Genomic DNA, 19840 nt, shown 5'->3' with positions numbered 1-19840 from the left:
TTTGAACAAGCCAGTGAAAGATAGAATTCAGGTGCTCTACACCGAATGGCTTGTCAGTGGCTGCCACGAATTCACACCTGCCAATTAAATGAAGCATGCTTCACTGCAGGACTTTGCTGGATGGGTGAAAGATGCATGGTGCATGATCCCGTCTGCCATGGTCAACGAGGCCTTTAAAAAGTACGGTATTTCGAATGCCATGGATGGCACCTAGGATGAAATGCTTTGGTCTATTGATAGTGATAAGGAGTTGTCTGATAGCGATGACAAGTGATATCTATTGCCCCACGCGACTAGTCCTGGCGCAGTGAAAATCTTGGCAGCAAGGTACGACGCTTCCATTTGTGTTTTTATTCATCGTAACTTTATGTATTGGGAATAAATGTTTTTTCCAAATTAGAGAAAATAGCATTACTATATGTAAGCATGAGGCGTGCATTATTGTACTCTTTTTTTTTTTTTTTTCCGTGAAAAATGGTTGTGTGTTACAATCGATGTTCTCACTTTTCACGGAAAACAGGTGCGCGTTACAATCGAGGGTACGTTAGAATCGAGTAAATACAGTATATGGTTTGTCTGTATTTAAAACCCTCCCTCAAAGAACCCTCAGCAAAGGGCTGACAGTATGAAATAAATAAATAAATAAATAAATAAACAACCAACTAACATATTGTTATATGAGGGTTCAAATGTAGTCTTTAGGGCAGCATTATGCGGATTGCTGCCAGCTAGTGACCTGCACTTTCCAACAATGAGAGTGCATATGCCTGGTTACAGCATCTTTCACTCGTCCACCTCATATGCCTGTCAGATATGCAATTATACAGAGTAACCCCCCAATTCAGACATACACCTTGATATTGAAGCTGCTACTTGACTTGACCAAGCCAAGCTCAAGAGAGCACGTGGTGTGAATATGTTTACAAGGTGTCTACGAAGTTGACATTTCCAAATTCCCTGAGTTTTCCAGGTTTTTCCTCAGTGCCCTTGCGAAATTCCCTGGGTGATGCAGAACTGTTTTATGTCAAGACGGGCTGAAACCATGTCACCTGATGCTGTCACTCTCTAGTAAGCATGTGAAAAAAAAAATTCAGTTCAAATACTCAGTAGTAGTGTTTACTTTATTCAAAAAGATAATAAAAGAGAGGGGTTAGTAAGATGCACAGCAAATAAAATGTTTGAAAAACATTGCAAATTGAGTCGGACATTCTCAAATACGAATAAAAAGGAGATGCAAACAGAAGAAAATATATTCGAATATGAGCTATTTCTATCTATTGATAGCAAAGCTCAGTGGTATGAGGCCTGAACTTTGTCACAGTTGAGATTCTCTCTCAGTAGCTCGTAAGTAAACCACACCTGTCTTGACATATTCTCAGCCCCCACACGCCTAATTGTTGTGCTTCACTGCTTTACAGAGCTTATATTGGTTTGATTGAGGGACACCTGCATCTTGGCATCAGCCAACACTGTTCTTTGAGCTCAAGCTTCTTCAAAATGGTGGCAGCACGCTTCCTTTCCAGTTCATTCCTCAATGCATAGGTACTTTCTGTTCTTGTCCTCCTTCTGACACGTGTTGGCCCACATACCATTTGAAGCATCCTCTTGGTGAGTTGTACAGTCATCATCCAATATTTTGGACTCCCTAAGGGCCGCGAGAACATCAGAAAAATCAGGCAGTCGAAAAAAATGAATCCATGTCTTTTACTGCCCTTAAGGGCTAAACTCACCGCAGGCAAATCCAAAAAAGCTCTGAAGGTCTGCCAGTACACGTATTAGGCCTATTGGCGCTCATACTGTGACAGGAGATACCAGGTGCACGCGTGTATAATTAAAAAATACATACTATGTCCCGTGGCAATAGCCCATTCCCATGCTTGTTATGCTTCACCGCGATACATTTGTGCAGCTTCACCAAGTAACATTTCTGTACAGAGGTGAAGTTGGCTTTCGGGAACTGGCATTATGCAACGCACTGTGCTTTCCGAGCTTTGAAGCTAATCGAGAGGACCACAAATGCGGAATCAGTGCCATTGCTGACAGCGGCGAATTCTTTCAATGAAAAACACGGCACCCAACAGCAAGAAGCTTAATAGCGAATGTCGAAGCAGCTAGGCTTAGCGTTGACGCAGAGGTGGCTACAGCTGCTGGGGATCTGCGTGTGAGGGCGCCGGTTCAAGGTGGCGATATAATGAAAATGGTCACGGTGGTGGCTTTGATTAATGGCGTTTCGGACCTGCGGTCATGGAAAACAGTCAGGAAAATCGGACGGCAAAGGGTATTCTTGCTGAGGTTCTTCAGCGCACGAAAAGGGACGAGAGACAATGGCAAGACGTGGACACAGCGCTATCCACGTCTTGCCGTTGTCTCTCTCTCTTTTAGTGCGCTAAAGAACCTCAGTTATGGAATACCAACACGCCTTAACCTATGCTCTTTCAGGTATTCTTGCGTCCGAAATTTCGGACGTTCTGATACATTGAATCTATGGGGTACGTGATGATGCCGCGAAGCTGTCTGAATTATCGGGCATCCGGAAAGTCTGTTGTTGACTGTACACTGGCAACTCCTCCAGCCGACCACAGGACGTCAAAGATGATTCATTACAATTCATGTCTGCTACTCAAACCAGCGTTACCGTGACTTTTGTTCCCATAAAATTACAGTTAATTTTCCCTGATAAGCACAAATTCCCTGAGTTTTCCCTGAGTTTTCTCAGACTACTCAGAATCCCTGAGAATTCCTGGTTTGCCCGGTTGGTAGACACCTGGTTTAAGACATTCATTGCATTGCCTTAGGCATGTTCAAGTCAGGAATTGTCTTGAGCCAGATTTGACCAAGTCAAGTCGTGGCTTCAAGTTAAGGTGCATGTCTGAATACAGGAGAAAAAGCTGCTTACACTCATCAATTTGAAAAACTGGATTGGTTGGGCTTACCATTCGGTCCTGGCAAGCATTGACATCATTCAGTTAAGTGAATTCTTGGCAATTCAGAAATCCATGCACTAGTTAATTATAACCAGGGCATGATGAACACAGTGCCAAAAATGTGCGACACAATAGCCCCACTAGCATATAAGTGAAACATACAGTGCACTCCCAAAATTCAGTTGTATTGTTTGAGAGACCAACAGCAGGACAGCCTTGCCATTCTCATACCCACATCCCACATAATAAACATGTTTTGCATACAGTGCACATATTGGTTCAGTCCCACTTGCTTTCCTGTGACAGGAGACCACACTTATCTGAATAAGGTGACAGTTTTTAAGACGTGAGCCTTCTTGTGTCCTGTTTCACCCTGTGTAAAGAGTTTGCTGCTGCAGGATGATTTAAGGTAAAAAGCATCTAGTTAATTCTCAAACATATAATCTCGACCTCATCGGCAACAGCGGAGGAGTGCTGAATTCGCACCTTGACGTAGTTTCCTCGGTAGAAGACACAGGACTCCCGGAATAACCGTGCCCGGAAGACACCCCACTTGTCCAGCAGGTCAGCCACAGGATCAGCATACTGGAAGCACATGAGCCAACAAGTAAATGTCTCCACCTTGCAGCAAATGCACGTTGCACTGCTTATCACTAGAACAATGTGCAACAATACACACAATATATTATGGGAAAATCATTTGCTATGCTATAATAGTTTTTGACAGCAGCATCGGTTAACAGTTTTCCTGCTGTATTTTTGAAGCGAAGAAACATAAGTGGAATAAACTTCACTGTAGATTTTGTGCGCTCATTTCTGAAAGGTGACGTAACTCTTTTTTACCACCCCTATAGAAGTCAACCAATTTGATTGACAGTTTTTCTATGCTTTGTTAAACATTTCCGTTCGAAGTCTTATACTAGCAATATCATGCATTGTCTGAAATGACTGAACTTCAGCTATTTGGCAGATTTGACAATTTTTGGCTGATTGGGGAGTCTGGAAACAAACTTAGACTAGAGGCTATAGTGAAAGGTAGCCTCCACTGCCCCTAGCACTTCAATAAAACGACGCAAAATCTGCGATTTGGTCGACTTAGCAACATAATTTTTAAGCGACACTAATAGTGAAGACACAGAGCCTTCCCTCGACCTGTCAATTTTCAGATTCAATGTATAGGCTGTTTCAATAATGTCTGAAATGATGTAGATGCTCATTAGTGCGTGTTATTTTCGTAATTGTGTTTGACTAATATCAAGTGCAACTTTACTCCTTTCTCGGTAGGCTGCTTTTATTCATCAGCACTTTGACAGCATATGTACAACTACGAGCAATCCTTCCTGTCGTGTGGGGATTTCACTCACACAAGAAGAAGCAGTCCATGTCAAACTGACCTTTGACTGAAGCTTGATAGCTGCCATATCTCCTACATTTTAAAAACCACCTGTGCAAATGCCCTTATTCCTTACTGTACACTATTTTGCAATGCTCTACATCACTGTACAGGAACTGAACAAAGCCTGCATGGGCTATAGTGCCAGTTGAACACATACTAGACCACCTTGCTCACACAAAAAAGCTGACTGAATGCAACAATCAAGTAAAGGGAAGCTTCTGCATGCTCCCTGACCTGACAAACATTGCTTTGCAAGCCTAAAGAATGCCGTAAGAAACAAACCAAGTGCCTGATGCAATGAGTAAAAGCAAATGCTCCCTGAATAATAGGAACTTACCTGTTTTCACATTTGCAAAGCTACTGCTTTCCTGCATAGCATGGGCATCATTATGGTTAATATTCATGCCAAGAAATTTTCAGAATAATTTCTTTTGCGCAATCTGACTTTTAAATGTTGGGAACTAGGAACTATGTGTATATTTTGTATATTTCAGACTTGGGGTGTCTACAAAGATGACATGTACAAATTTCCTGAGTTTTCCAGGTTTTCCCTGAGTGCCTTTGCAAAATTCCCCGAGTGACACAGAACTTTGTTTCACGTCAAGAGTGGCTTACACTATGTTGCCCGATGCTAAAAAATTATTTAATCCAGTTTGAATAGTAAGGAGTGTCATTTATTTTATTAAAAAAGAAATCACAAGGGAGGGGTAAGTAAAATGCGCAGCGAATAAAACATCTTTGAAAAAATGGTAAACCTCATTGCAAATCGAGTCGAACATTCTCAAATATAAATAAAAAGGAGATGCATACAGAAACAAGTGTTTTCGAATATCCCCTTCAGTCATGAATTATGATCGACTGTTGATACATGTGTGAAACATAGGTGGTGCTTGAGACTCCACTGAAAGCAAATCAAGGTGGTAGAATGACTGAGCATTTTATGATGAGTCATTATATTTACTAACTAAATATCTGAATATTGCAAAGTCAGTCATGCTACGTTTCTTCATAAAAACAATTAAATATCCTGCTCGAATTACATGCACAAGTTATTCACTAGCCTCAAGCACTTCAACAAAGAAAAAAAGGAACCATACTTCAAGGCTGCTACCCACATGCCTCACATCAAGCAGTTCTTAAAACATGGTAGTGCCTTAACCAAAGTGATACTCTGTAACAATACATATGACTCAGAAGCAAATTGGAATTTAGGTTATCAGAATTGTACTGAAGGCACTGGGCAGCGGGCATGGTGCTATAGAAGAAGACGACAAGGTGTGCTTGCTTCCCCGTTTTCGAGATAGCACCGACCTGTTTTAAGCCGACCGCTGCAACCTAGAGCTAGTGCTGCTAGACGAACACCCCCCCGTTGCATTTGGTGGAGGTGCTGGGTTTCTCTTCAACATCCTGGAACTCCGCAGTCGGACGCTACTACCAGCTGTTACAATGGATGAACCGGGACCGTCCCAGGCTGCTGCTCCCGTGCCCCCGGCCATCGTCTGCTCTGGTGTTATCCGCCAGCGTGATCCGGCTATATTTAGCGGCACAGACGACCACGACGTGGAAGACTGGCTCGCCGAATATGACCGTGTAAGCGCCTATAATAAGTGGGACGACCACGCCAAGCTCACAAATGTCATATTTTACTTGACTGACGTGGCCAACCTATGGTTCCGCAATCACGAAACCGATTTTACCACCTGGTCGGCTTTCACGGCGACTTTGGCTGAGGTCTTCGGCCGTCCCGCAGTTCGCCGGCTTCGCGCTGAGCAGCGCTTGCGTGGTCGAGCTCAACGCCAGGACGAGACCTTCACCAGTTACATTGAGGACGTGCTCTCGCTCTGCAAGCGCGTCAACTCATCCATGGATGAAGCAGACAAGATCAAGCACGTCATGAAAGGCATCGATGAGCATGCCTTTCAAATGCTCGTCGCGAAGAGTCCCCGGACGATTGCCGAGCTCATACAGCTTTGCCAGCAGTACGACGAGCTGCGCAAGCAACGTGCATCAACACGCGCTGCTCAGCAGGACACTGCGGATCTATCCCCGTTGGACTTCGGTCGCGACGCTGCCGACCTCTCTGCTTTAATGCCGGAGATAAAGCAGTTCATCCGCCAGGAAGTCGCACGCCAACTCTCTCTGGCGAATAGCGCACCCGAGCCGTCGACAACCCTGGCTCCTTCGCTTCGTCACGTCATTCAGACGCAAGTTGCCGCGGCGCTTCCATCTGCCCCTCCTCCGCAGCCTGCAGCTGGACCGCTAACGTACGCTGACGTTGTCGCGCGGCCTTACACTCCTCCGGCTCCTGATTCCTACCGGGCTACCGGCACCTTCCATGTACCGCCGCCACCTTCGCGTCCGATAGTCGTTCCTTATTCGGCTGCTGGAGCCCCTGTCGTCAACCCGTGGCGAACACCTGATAACCGGCCAATATGTTATTCATGCCATTTTCCGGGCCACGTAGCACGATTCTGCCGCCGTCGCAGCCCCCGTTTACCTGACAGTGGGGGTGCCTCAAGCTACAGGCCTGCTCGACTTCCGCGTCAGGACCAATCTAACCTTCCTCCGGACACCTCTTACAGTCGCCTCCCATTCGATTCACGCCGGTCGCCTTCCCCACGTCGCCGATCCATTTCCCCGATGGTTCGCCGACCCAGCCCAGCCCGAGAGGAAAACTAGCAGTCGCAGTTCCAGAGGCAAGAACTGCGTTTCCGTCGAACATTTCAAGGCCTCATTCTGCGCCGGCGAACAAAATTGAACTGTCCGTAGACGGCGTCACCGTACACGCACTTATCGACACCGGAGCCGCCGTTTCTATTATTAGTGAGAAGCTCTGCCGCAATTTGAACAAAGTGACCATTCCCCTTACCTCTCTTTCTCTGCGTACGGCAACCTCGCATCGCGTTCAGCCTTCAGCGTCGTGCACTGCCCGGGTTGTCATTCAAAGCGTTATGGATGTTATCGAATTTGTCGTCCTGCCTCGTTCCTCGCATGACGTTATTCTTGGTTGGAATTTCCTATCTGTAAATCAAGCTCTTATCGACTGCGCTCGTTCCGAACTTACGTTATCAGTGCCGTGTTTTGACCCTGACGACCATTATTCTCCTAAAGTTGTTGCCGCCTCTGACATCGATATTGCACCTTTCTCCGCCGCTCTGGTTCCTGTGTTATGTAGCTCTGCTGCGAACTCATCTGTCCTTTTTGCGCCGTCGACCACTTGTGCGCGCCGCCGGAACTTTCTGCTTCCGTTTGCTGTCGTCACTTTTTGCGAAGGTTCTGCTGCCCTTTACGTGTGCAATCCGTCTGCCTGCCCATCATCCCTACTCCGTGACGAGTGCCTGGGTACCGCTGAAGCTTTCGATAGCATTCTTCCGGCCACCATGTTTGGTGATATGGCATCACTTCCGATTTGTGCCGTAACTCCTCCCGCCGCGACCGATGCCCCTGTAGACGTCTTCGCTCGTGCCGTCGACGCAGAACTCACACCTGCGCAGCACACCGAAATCATCAAGCTCCTCCAGCGTTTTCGTGCCTCATTTGACATTGGCCAACCATCCTTGGGCCGGGCGTCCGCAGTCGTACACCGTATCGACACCGGCCAACAAACACCATTGCGCCAGCGTCCGTATCGTGTGTCGGCCGCTGAACGCCGTGTCATCGACCAGCACGTTGACGACATGCTGGAGCGTGGCATCATCCAGCCCTCTAACAGTCCCTGGGCATCTCCGGTTGTCCTTGTTAAAAAAAAAGACGGCTCCATTCGGTTCTGCGTCGACTATCGCCGCCTTAACCGAATAACGCGCAAAGATGTCTATCCTCTGCCACGCATCGACGATGCCTTGGACAGTCTGCAGGGAGCGGAATTCTTTTCCTCGCTGGATCTACGCTCCGGGTATTGGCAAGTGCCAATGGCAGAGGCCGATCGCCAAAAGACAGCCTTTGTAACTCCTGATGGGCTATATGAATTCACCGTCATGCCGTTCGGCCTCTGCAACGCGCCTGCCACTTTTGAGCGAATGATGGATAGCATTCTTCGAGGGCTGAAGTGGAAAACGTGCCTCTGTTATTTGGATGACATTGTGGTTTTTTCCACCGACTTTGCGACGCACCTCAGCCGCCTCGAGCAAGTCCTTGCGTGCCTCTCCACTGCAGGACTGCAACTCAATCTGAAGAAATGCCACTTCGGCGCTCGCACACTTACTATTCTCGGTCATGTAGTTTCCAAAGACGGTATCCTCCCGGACCCCACGAAACTTAGCGCCGTAACAGAGTTCCCCAGACCAACCACCATGAAAGAGCTTCGCAGTTTCATCGGCTTGTGCTCATATTTCCGGCGCTTCATCCGTAACTTTGCCTCTATCATCGCCCCCTTGACGCAGCTTCTCACCGGCAGTTCTGACCTATCAGCCTGGTCCCCGGCATGCGACGACGCATTCCAAGAACTGCGACGCGTTCTCACCTCTCCTCCAGTACTGCGACACTTCGATCCATCTGCACCAACTGAGATCCATACGGACGCTAGCGGTGTCGGGCTCGGCGCTGTTCTTGCACAACGCAAGGATGGCTTCGAAGAGTACGTCGTCGCGTATGCCAGCCGCACCCTTACCAAAGCCGAGGCGAACTACTCGGTTACTGAAAGGGAATGTCTGGCCATCATTTGGGCAATCGGAAAATTTCGTCCTTATGTGTACGGGCGTCCATTTGACATCGTGACCGACCATCATGCCCTATGCTGGTTATCTTCATTAAAAGATCCAACTGGTCGGCTCGCCCGTTGGGCATTGCGCCTGCAAGAGTACGACATCCGCGTTGTTTATCGCTCCGGCCGAAAACATTCAGACGCAGACGCTCTATCCCGGTCACCCCTGCCCTCCGGTCCTGTCCACTCGTCTATTTCCACACATGGAGCCTTCGCCCTCAACATTACCGACATGTCATCAGAGCAGCGCAAGGACCCATGGATCTCTTCGCTTATTGACTTCCTGTCTAGCCAGTCGCCAGCGCCAATTTCTCGGACGCTCCGTCGTCAAGCCGCGCACTTCATCATTCGGGATAACCTGCTGTACCGCCGCAACTACAATTCGAGCGGTCGCAAGTGGTTGCTTGTTATACCCCGACACCTGCACCCTGACATCTGCGCCACGTTCCACGACGATCCCCAATGCGGCCACGCTGGTGTCTTAAAGACATACTCTCGCATCCAGCTTCGGTACTACTGGCGTGGTATGTACCGCTTCGTTCGCCAGTACGTCCGGTCCTGCCTCATATGCCAACGACGCAAGACGCCACCTCAACATGCCACCGGTCCCTTGCAACCTTTACCATGCCCCGCGCGCGCGTTCGACCACGTCGGCATTGACCTATACGGTCCGCTTCCCAACACTCCAAGTGGCAACCGCTGGGTTATTGTCGCTATCGACCACCTCACGCGGTACGCCGAAACTTCAGCCCTAGCATCTACCACAGCAAAAGACGTCGCCAGTTTTATCCTTCGAAACCTGATTTTACGCCATGGAGCACCTAGAGAATTACTGAGCGACCGCGGTCGCGTTTTTCTCTCCGACGTCATTGCAGCATTGCTACAGGAGTGTCGCATCATTCACCGCACCACCACGGCATATCATCCTCAAACTAATGGGATGACAGAGCGTTTCAACCGCACCCTTGGTGACATGTTGGCCATGTATGCTTCATCTGACCACTCGAATTGGGATCGCATTTTGCCTTTCGTCACCTACGCTTACAATACCGCCACGCAAAGCACCACTGGGTTCTCCCCTTTCTTTCTCCTTTACGGACACGAACCTTCATGCACTATGGACACGATTCTGCCTTACCGACCAGATGCTTCGGAGTGCACGACTGTTTCTAGAGCGGCTGCTTACGCCGAAGAATGTCGCCAGCTCGCTCGTTCGTTGACATCCCAGGACCAGTGGCGCCAAAAGCATCGCCATGATTCATCTACTGCGGCTACGTGCTTTGCTCCTGGCTCGCTGGTCTGGTTGTGGGTGCCCTCTACTCCTCCAGGCCTTTCCTCTAAGCTCCTCTCCAAGTACCACGGTCCTTATCGGGTACTGAAGAAAACATCCGCGGTCAACTACCTCATCGAGCCAATCGAAGCGCCTTCCGACCAGCGTCGTCGCGGCCAGGAAATTGTGCACGTCTCCCGGCTCAAGCAGTGCCATGACCCTTCTGTGTTTTCCTGCCCTTAGGTCGCCAGGATGGCTACTCTTTCGGTGCGGAGTGATTGTACTGAAGGCACTGGGCAGCGGGCATGGTGCTATAGAAGAAGACGACGAGGTGTGCTTGCTTCCCCGTTTTCGAGATAGCACCGACCTGTTTTAAGCCGACCGCTGCAACCTAGAGCTAGTGCTGCTAGACGAACACCCCCCCGTTGCAGAATATTCAATTTGCACTAAGCTTAACCTCTGTGCTCTATTTCTTGCTACCACTGCAGAGAAATGGCAAAAATAGGTCGCATCCAGAAATGTGGACGCTGTGGACTAAAGGGGATATTAGCTATTTTTATCAACTGATAGCAAGCTCATTGGTATGAGGCCCGAACTTTGTCACACGTGAGATTCTCTCTGAACAGCTGGTGTGTCAACCTCAACTGTCCCGACATACTTTCATTGTTGCGTTTCACTACCGTACAGAGTTTATTTTGGTTTGGATGAGGGACTCCTGCATCTTGGTGTCAGCCAACACTTAGTTTTTTCATCTCAAGCTCCGTGAAAGAAGCAGCGGCAGGCTTCCTTTCCAATTCATTCCTCCATGCGCAAGTCCTTTCTGTTCTCGTCCTCCTTCCATGTGTTCGCCACATGAACCATTTGAAGCATGCTCTTCGTCAGTTGCACAGTCAACGTCCGATTTTTCGGACTCCCTAGGGGCCGCGAAAATGTCCGTAAAATCGGGCAGTTCAAAAAAAATTGATGCACGTCTTTTACTGCCATTAAGGGCTCCATTGGCCACAGGCACATCTGAAAAGACCTGCCAGTACACTTATTAGGCATATCGGTGCTTGTACTGTGACATGAGGTGGCGTGTATAATTAAGGAATACATACCGTGTCCCATGACAATTGCCCCTTCCCACGCTTTTGCTTCGCCGCATAACATTGCTGCATTGAAGCGAAGCTGACTTTCTGGACCTGGCATTATGCAAGGCGCCGTGCTTTCCCGAGCTTCAAAGCAAATCGTGAGGACCACAAAGACGGAATCATTGCTGACAGCGGCTAATTCTTTCAATGAAAAACACAGCGCCGAATAGCAGGAAGCTTAATAGCGAACATTGAAGCAGCTAGACGTTGCGTTTACCACAGCAGCGAGGTAATCAAAATGGCGGCAGTGGGGGCAGGGCATTGATTAATGCCGTTTTGGATCTGCGGTCACGGCAAAAAGTCTGGAAAATCGGACAGCAAAGGGCTCTTGCATCTGAAATTTCAGACGTTCTCATACACTGACTCTATGAGGTACGTGGTGGTGCCGCTATGCCATCTGAATTATCACGCGTCCGGAAAGTTGGCTAATGAATGTACACTGGCAACTCCGACGACGACACAGCGTCAAAAGACAATTCGTTACGATCCCTCTCTGTTACGCGAGCCAGCAGAACCGCGACTTTCATTCCCTTTCAATAAAATTACAGCTAATTTTACCTGATCGAAGCCCAAATTCCCTGAGTTTTCCCTGAGTATTTCCAAACATTCAAAATCCCCGCGAATTCCCAGTTTTCCCAGTTGGTAGACACCCTGAGACTTCATTTTACTCAGTACTTCTACCAAAAGTAGCTAATTATTGCTTTCATTCGTGTTCCTTAAGGTGCTTCTTTGATTCTTCATATAATTCTCAGAAATAATCTGAGCAATTACTACTGCTCTGCATCCATTCAAAACACCAGTGGTCCGGTTTTAATTTTATGTATCGCAGTATACATTCTAATACGACTTGAAATAAAATATTCAAACATAAAAGCACCGAAAAGGAGCACATTTCTAGCAGTAATGTAAGAGTTAATGTGATTATAATTCTTTGGGAACTTTACATAGTTTGCAGTATGTTTGTATGTCTGTATCTAACTTCTTTCATGCCAACTTTGGCCACTCGGTAGGTGCCACTGGGCATGTGCCGCTCTTGAATGAACCTGACGCCAACTTGAGTCACTGGGTATGCCTACTCTTCAATGACAAAAAAAAAAAAAAAAAAATCCCTTAAAATTTTTCCTAAGCTGGGCAGAATCAGACACGCATTATGCATGTGCAGACAATATTGTCTGAAGATATATGCTGACTTTGCGGTGACACCACTAGGTTGCGCAAAGTGTCCAGCTGCAGAATATGGACACGTAATGTGGCAATGCGGAAACACGCAGTAATGTTTAGACTATGCCTTAGCCTCAGAGATGGTCTATGAATGACTACACGAAATTATGACAGATGAACATGGAAAAGATAGCGTGGGTAACGATCATGAACGTTTAACCTTAAAAATTGGGAGAGATACTAATGCAAAACATGAACAAATGGCATCAAAATGTCTTGAGATCACAAAAAACACCAAAGAAAATGCAGGCGTATCCTACAACAGCCTGGGAATATAAGGAACTGGTAGACATTATGCAGCAGGAGATAAGACAGACACTGCGAAAAAATTGTTGAACTGGAAAGAGGAAATTATGTGAGTGGTGGAACAAGACAATAAAAAGAACTTAAACAGGTGTCTAGGGATCATCAAGAAACCAAAAAGCTGGGATTACACGAAGAAGACTAGAATAGAATAGAATTTGTGATGTTTACTGGCGCAGGGGCCAGGTATGGCCAAAGAGCGCCATGCCATATATGAAGAGGTGGTCCTTAGATGGAAGAAATACCGAAATAAGAAAAGAGAGATAAGCTCACGCAAGAGAAAATTCAATGCACAAGTGAACATTGGGTGTATAACATTCGTAAAAGAGACAAAGGCACAACAAAAAGATTCTGGAAACATGTTACAGCAAGCTCCAATTGAATATTTGCAAATGGCTATAAGGAATGAAGACAGTAACATCTTTCAAGGAGATGATGTGCTGTGGACCATCGCAGACGTTATTAGGGATATAGCTTTAACACGAAATAAAGCACAGTTCAGATCCAGCAACTAAGAAGCCTCAGAGATAAAAAATTTATCAAAGAAAACTTTTACGGGAAGAAATAAGCAAATGTCCCGAATAACACGGCCGCAAGACCCGTTAAATCCCAATACAGCTAATCAAAAACCTCGGTCCAAAGAGCAAGGCACGGCTGACTAATGCCATAGAGCAAGTGATTAGAACGAAGAAAATTCCATATGTATGGCTCGAAAGCGAGATGAACCTCATCTGCACAGTCAAAGGTGATAAGGATACAATGAGCTCGTACAGGCCAATTACAGTAATGTTGGCGATATATATAATGGCAATGCAAGTCAGAAAATTAGATTTGTCGAAGTGGGTGAGAAAAATGATATACTGGGAAACTCCAGAATGTTTACAGGCCAGGAAGACACTTAGGAGATAATATGTTTGTGCTAACTCGATGCAGAGATTTTAGTAGCTCAGAATAGACCTTTGTGGATAGCATTTCCAGATATTAAGGGAGCCTACAACGTAGACAGAGAATGATGATGAATGTGGCATCTTGTGGGGCAAGGGTCAAGTATGGCCAAAGAGCGCCAGGCCAGTGTTAATGAGTTTGAAGTGAGGCGATGAATTACGAGAGGTAGTACGTGTCGTGGCTGTAAAGGGGCCTAAAGAACGGTTGCTGTTAAATTGCATAAAACCTATATGTAATAAAATTATGCCAATGGATAATGAGGTGGGTACTGTGGATACGAAAAATACATTGTGAAATAATGATACACTAAAACATTTTATCACAGGCAAACATTTGCAAGAAGCACTACTGCCTTAACAGAGCCCTTGAAACGCAAGGTGCTTGAGGCATGTGCTACACAAAACTATCAAGGTGGTATCCTCTGGAGAGAGGATGCACTACAAATTTATTGGGTTAATAATATGTAACAACATCATTCAAGAAACCTAGAATTGCTATGGTGTTAAAAAAAAAGAAAACAGTTCTGAACCAAGAAACATTACCGGATGAAGAGAGGTGTGCTGCCGGTATGCTAGAGGAAAATGTTTCTCTCAGCTTCAGCTTCCCGACACCCCAGTAGGACATGAAGGACAGTCAGCTCTCCCTACATATACCACAGGTTGGAGGTTCTTTTTCACTCAGTAGAAAATTATGGGTGCCATATATGGGTCTTATTCTGAGACGACAGCATAACAGTTCTTTGTGTTCTCGTTGAAGAGGGCCAGAAACCTAAATGTGGCTTAACCACATGAAGCTTACTATTTGTTTCTGCATCCCACAAGCATTGCCAGTGGCTTTACGGTTTCTTTAGTTAAAGAAAAAAAAAAAAGCAGGGACAGCAGCGATAGGATCAATAGCTTTCTATGTAATTGATGTGGGCTTTTGGTCTGCTAGTACGTTATCCTCGATGCCTCTATGGCCAGGTACCCAGCATAGAATGACATACTGGTTAAATATATACAATCTACACAGAACCAAATAGAGCTCAATAAGTACAGGATTTGTGTTTACAGAGTGACATTATGGCTTTTCCGACGCTTAGGGAATCTGTAAATACAATTGTTTTTTGAAGTTTTGACTTCCTTATGTGTTTCACATCCAACAATAGTGCATAGGTTCCAGCTGTAAAGATACTCGTTTCTGGGTGCAGTACACTGGATTCCAAAAAGGATAGACCGACGGCTGCCTCAGTGTGGTCATCTTAACGATAAAGAGTGTGCAGATGAGCACGCCTCCCTGGAACACACCAGTTTCCTGTATAAATGGATGTGAGGATAAATCGCTGATTTTGACGCAGAAGGTGCAGACAGTTAAACCTCAATATAACAAACTTCAATATAATGGAATTCTCAATATAACAAAGTATTTAACTTTTCATAACCTCTTGTCCATAGAACACCAGGTATTTACAACCTCAATATAACGAAGTGTGTTTGTATGCAATTTCAATATAACGAAATTTCACTGCCGCCACAAAGTAATGCCAAGACAATAAAGAGAAACTTCCCTGGATGCAAATGGTCAAATGATTTAATGGCATGTGGTTGCTTGTAAATGCATCTCTGAAATTGCACGCTGCGTGACAAGCGCAACCGCAAAAGTGGAGCCGCATCATATTCTCTATGAAGTCTAAGTGCAATAAGATCCTATTGAACTCCGCCCACTGTGTGCATTAGGTGCAAGTGAAAGTGTGCAAGGGTGAGACAAGAAAGATGGTGGCTTCATGAGTACCGCCTTCCCACATGAGCAAAGGGAAAGAGGGGGAGGGGAGCGAACTTGCGGTAATGCGATCAAGCGTGTGCAAAAGGGCGGAGTATGGGGCAAGTTGGCGCGTCTCAGCTGTGGCTGGGCATGGCTGTAAATGCAGCTGTGCACTCTACTTTAGAGGTAATTTGCCGCGTGTACAAAGAGCGGGCGGGCCAAGATGGCATCTCAATGTAAGCTGTCTTACCATGCATTTCGTAATGGAGGTTGCATAATCTCGAGTTTCGGTGACCCGTTGGAGTGAGAGGCAGACAAAGCATTCGCTCCCTGAGCCACGCTATCAGCCGCGGGTGCAGAGTGCACGTGAAAGCATGGCTGGCTTCGCTTAATTCATAGCGCCGAGATGATATCGTCGACATACATGGCATGAACCTTATCATTTGTTGCCAACTTCCAAACTTATCGAAATACAGTTTTTTCTCATTTAAATTTGCTTTTTTCAATTGCAGGACAATTAGGAAAATTCTGTGGCTCCTTCCCGTGTAAGAAAACTTGATCGGTGACTGACTTATTTGCATACAAGGTAGAATTTCAATACAACAAAATTTCGATATAACAAAGCAAATTGCCGATTGTGCTGATTTCGTTATATTGAGGTTTCTGCACAATTACACAAACAGCTTTCTATTATGTTTAGCATATCTCCACAGATGCCCATTCTCGAAAAGTCTCACCAGATTCCGAAACGCCCCGTTGTGTTGTACGCCTTCTCGATATCAAAGAATATTAATAGGAAAAACTGTTTATGTACAAATGCACCACGGATATTTCCTTCAATGTGCACAACATGATCAGTTGCGGACCACCCTTCTCCGAAGCCACACTGATAGGGATCAAGCATTTTGTTCAGTTCAAGGAAATGTATGAGTTGCCAATTAATAATTCTTTTTTTCAAACAGCTTATAAAGGCAACTTGCGAAAGCTATCAGATGGTAACTTGGCACCAAGGAAGAGTTTTTACCCTGCTTAAGAAGCGGGACCACAATTGCTTCTTTTCATGCAGATGGAAGGTATGCGGCAACCCAAAGAGTGCTGAAAAGTGCGAGTAGTATCAGTTGTGTGCCAGTGTGTGCATACTTAATCATGTTGTATATGACTGCCAGGTACCAGTGCAGAGCTCTTGCATGAGAATAGGGCAGCTCTCAACTCAGCAATACTAAAAGGACGGTTACATGGTTCATTCTGTCCGTGTTTACATAATACTGGCTTACATTCTTCTATTTGTTTGTATTTAAGGAAGCATTGTGAATAATGGATTGAGCTTGACACATGCTCAAAGTGCTCCCCAAGAGAGTCTGCCTAATCATGCAAGGTATTCCCTCAGTCGTTCACCAGAGGCAACGGATGGATCTGTTGCCCTTTTAGCTTTCTTAAACTATTACACACTTTAGCCTCCTGTGTGTATGACTTTATACCCAAGAAGAACCTCACCCAGCTCTCCCTCTTTGCCTGATGCTTTGTCCGCCCTCCCTGCGATTTATTGTTTAAATTGAATGAGATTTTTTGCATTTGGCGATATATGCGGTATGCTGCATGCCTTATTCTGCCTTTTTCGTGCCTCTGTATTACGAGCTGTATTATCTTTTTCGAGTGTGCTGGTTGACTCATCCCTAGCTCATCCCTAGCTCATCCCCAGCGGTGAGCAAGCCACACAAAGGTGCAAGGAACTCACAGCAATACAGTCCCGTGGTATGCAGAATAGGATGGTTATTCGAGCAACTTTGTTTTAGACCTAAAGACATCGTGCTAATAAAATTGCCGAGCTACAAACCTGCTGTAATGAGCACAAAAAGATAAACATGATACAGCAAAGCAGCTAATAAATTTAAAGGAGTAATTTTCAGTTTGCTGAGTGCACTATAGCACAGGTGCCTAACGCCCGAAGTGTGCGTCGTCGGTTGAGGAATACCTCTCCCACAAAGACCACACCACCAGTATGAAGTATGAATGCGGTACATGCCAACAATGTGTAATGGCGCAAACACGCACAACAAAGCCCAACAGAACTTGATCCTTGACTATGCACAAGCTGTGAATATGGTGCATACAGTTTCCAAATGGCTGACCGTGAAGATGCGCGAGCTCGCACTTCACTGGATTAACTCTGTGACCCTTTAGCTCATTTAGCTTTATGAATGACAAGAGAGGCAATGGCACTCTTTGCATAAGGTGATGGCGACCACCACCTGAAGTTCACTATAACTCCTCTTTGCCGTGGCCTCTGAGACTGCTTGGCATGGCTCATCCTAGAGCAGCTTTGAAGCAGTTTCATTTGTAGCACAAATGTGCTAGCTTCAGAAAAATTTAGCAGACTGAAGCAATTGTAGCAGCGTTCCTACCAATGGGGTGGGCATTGAGATTGCTATGTTTGCATATACAGTAAAACCTTGTTCATTCCACAATCTGATATTTTGGAGTTGTCCTCTGGTTATGGCAGGCATATCCATTACGTACAGGGACCCTGAAACAATTTTGACGGTTGTGTACAAACGTGTCGAGTTGGTGGGGCAGGTCCGTCTGATTATTAAGCGAGATATAAGTGCTCCACATAATGCCTGGTTTTAAAAATGTGCACTGCTACTGATCATGGTGGCGGCACTCCTCTGCGTTTTCAGCAGCCCCTTCCCACGTGATGTCACAGGAGCAAGCAATCTGTTGGGCTACTCGTGTTACATCATCGGGAATGTTTGAAACAAATATGCCGCATTAATAAGTGGGGACACTGCTATATCTTTATTTTCCCATTCATAATAATCAAACTCGTGAGTCTTGTTGATATTTTTGCACTGATTTCAAATATGTACTTAGTTTTGGTGTAGCTCAATTAGTTCTTAAGGTAATTAACATTTAATTCCCTTTGTTTGCGGCCTCAATTAAAAATAAATGGCACAATAAAAATTATTTGTGAGGCATGATTAGATAGCCTAAGGATTGAAGAATAGCAAACACTTTTTTGATGTAACCATTAATAGATACTTTACAGCTCATTGAATGTAAGCCCACAAAATGTGGCAACCATGTGGCACAAAATGTAGTAAAATAATTAATTTCTGAAACGAAAGGTAAGAAATCCGCTTGCTGTCATTCATAGAGTACACATTAGACTTCATTCTGGAAAAAAAAAAAAAAAGCAGTTCTAACTGTTCTAGGTGTTGGGATATCGTGGCCTCAATATTGCATGGAGCCGAAAATTTGTGTTTTGAGAAAAATGCAAAAAACAAATAGCACAAAATTTAATGAAAATTAACAGATGTTTTGCACATATTTACACACGTACATTCCTAATAACCACCCGGAATGTTGTCTAATTGCCTGCTGCTGTTTAAATGTAGTCTTTTCAGTGCCCCTTGAATGCTGTCGGCCAAGGAATGACTCGAGCACATTCTTTTTCTCTGCGTTTGTCCTTCTCAGTCATCATTTGTTGCTCATTGGGCTGGGATTCAGGCTGAGCTCGTTCAGGATTGTTGCCGATGTCCTCCTGTTGCCTGCGTTGAATCGCATCACTGCCTCTGCCACAGCAGCTTCTACAGTGAATAGTGATGCATGGCGTTGCTTTGGTGCAAGTGACCAGATTATCGAATGTAAACTCTCAGTATTGCTATGAATTTTACCTCTCTGGCACCGCTCAAGAAGCTTCCCTTCTGAGAGGTGCTCATAAATTGGAAGCAATGCTTTGCACACGAGGTGGCAAGTTATAGCGGTGTTTGCGAGTAGGCTCCCCTCGGGCTGCTGCTGCATTCTGCCGGCACCAAGAATCTGGGCCTGTTGGGCACAGACCTGTGATTAGCGACTTTATCATTAGAAGTAATGTGGTAATATGTCGCCATCACAGCCTTGTGAGTTGCCTCTACATCTCCTTTGCGCAATTTCAGCACCCAACCATAGTAAGAGCTCAACCTTGTTGTGAGGTCACCCATGAGCCTTCCTCTGCCACCATGGTTCTTTGTCCTCTTGTGTTTCGTGATCAAGTTGCGCAGGGCTGTGCCCATATGCTTTTGCACATGGTTAACACAATCTTCTTTTTTAATTTTTATGTAACTGTAGACATCAGCCTTTTGCAAAGCAAGTGCGGCTGTCGCCATCAAATAACACTGTTGTGTAGCGAAAGCCATTTTTCTTGAGGGACCTTTCGAAAAGTAGAAGGCCAGC

At 45.7% G+C, this 19840-nt stretch overlaps 1 protein-coding gene across 5 annotated transcripts in view; it reads right to left on the bottom strand.

Moving 5' to 3' along the window:
- LOC142566373 (carboxy-terminal domain RNA polymerase II polypeptide A small phosphatase 1-like) overlaps nt 1-19840 on the bottom strand; it is a 305196-nt gene that overhangs the window by 153261 nt on the left and 132095 nt on the right. For all 5 annotated transcript variants that reach the window (XM_075677323.1, XM_075677324.1, XM_075677321.1 and 2 more), the window contains one exon: nt 3411-3509. In XM_075677323.1, coding sequence (XP_075533438.1) covers nt 3411-3509 — 99 coding nt within the window. The remainder of the gene's footprint in view (nt 1-3410; nt 3510-19840) is intronic.

The sequence above is a fragment of the Dermacentor variabilis genome, unplaced genomic scaffold, assembly GCF_050947875.1.
Source record: "Dermacentor variabilis isolate Ectoservices unplaced genomic scaffold, ASM5094787v1 scaffold_12, whole genome shotgun sequence".
In the NCBI taxonomy this organism is placed as follows: Eukaryota; Metazoa; Arthropoda; class Arachnida; order Ixodida; family Ixodidae; genus Dermacentor; species Dermacentor variabilis.
This window is presented reverse-complemented; position numbering and strand designations above follow the sequence as displayed.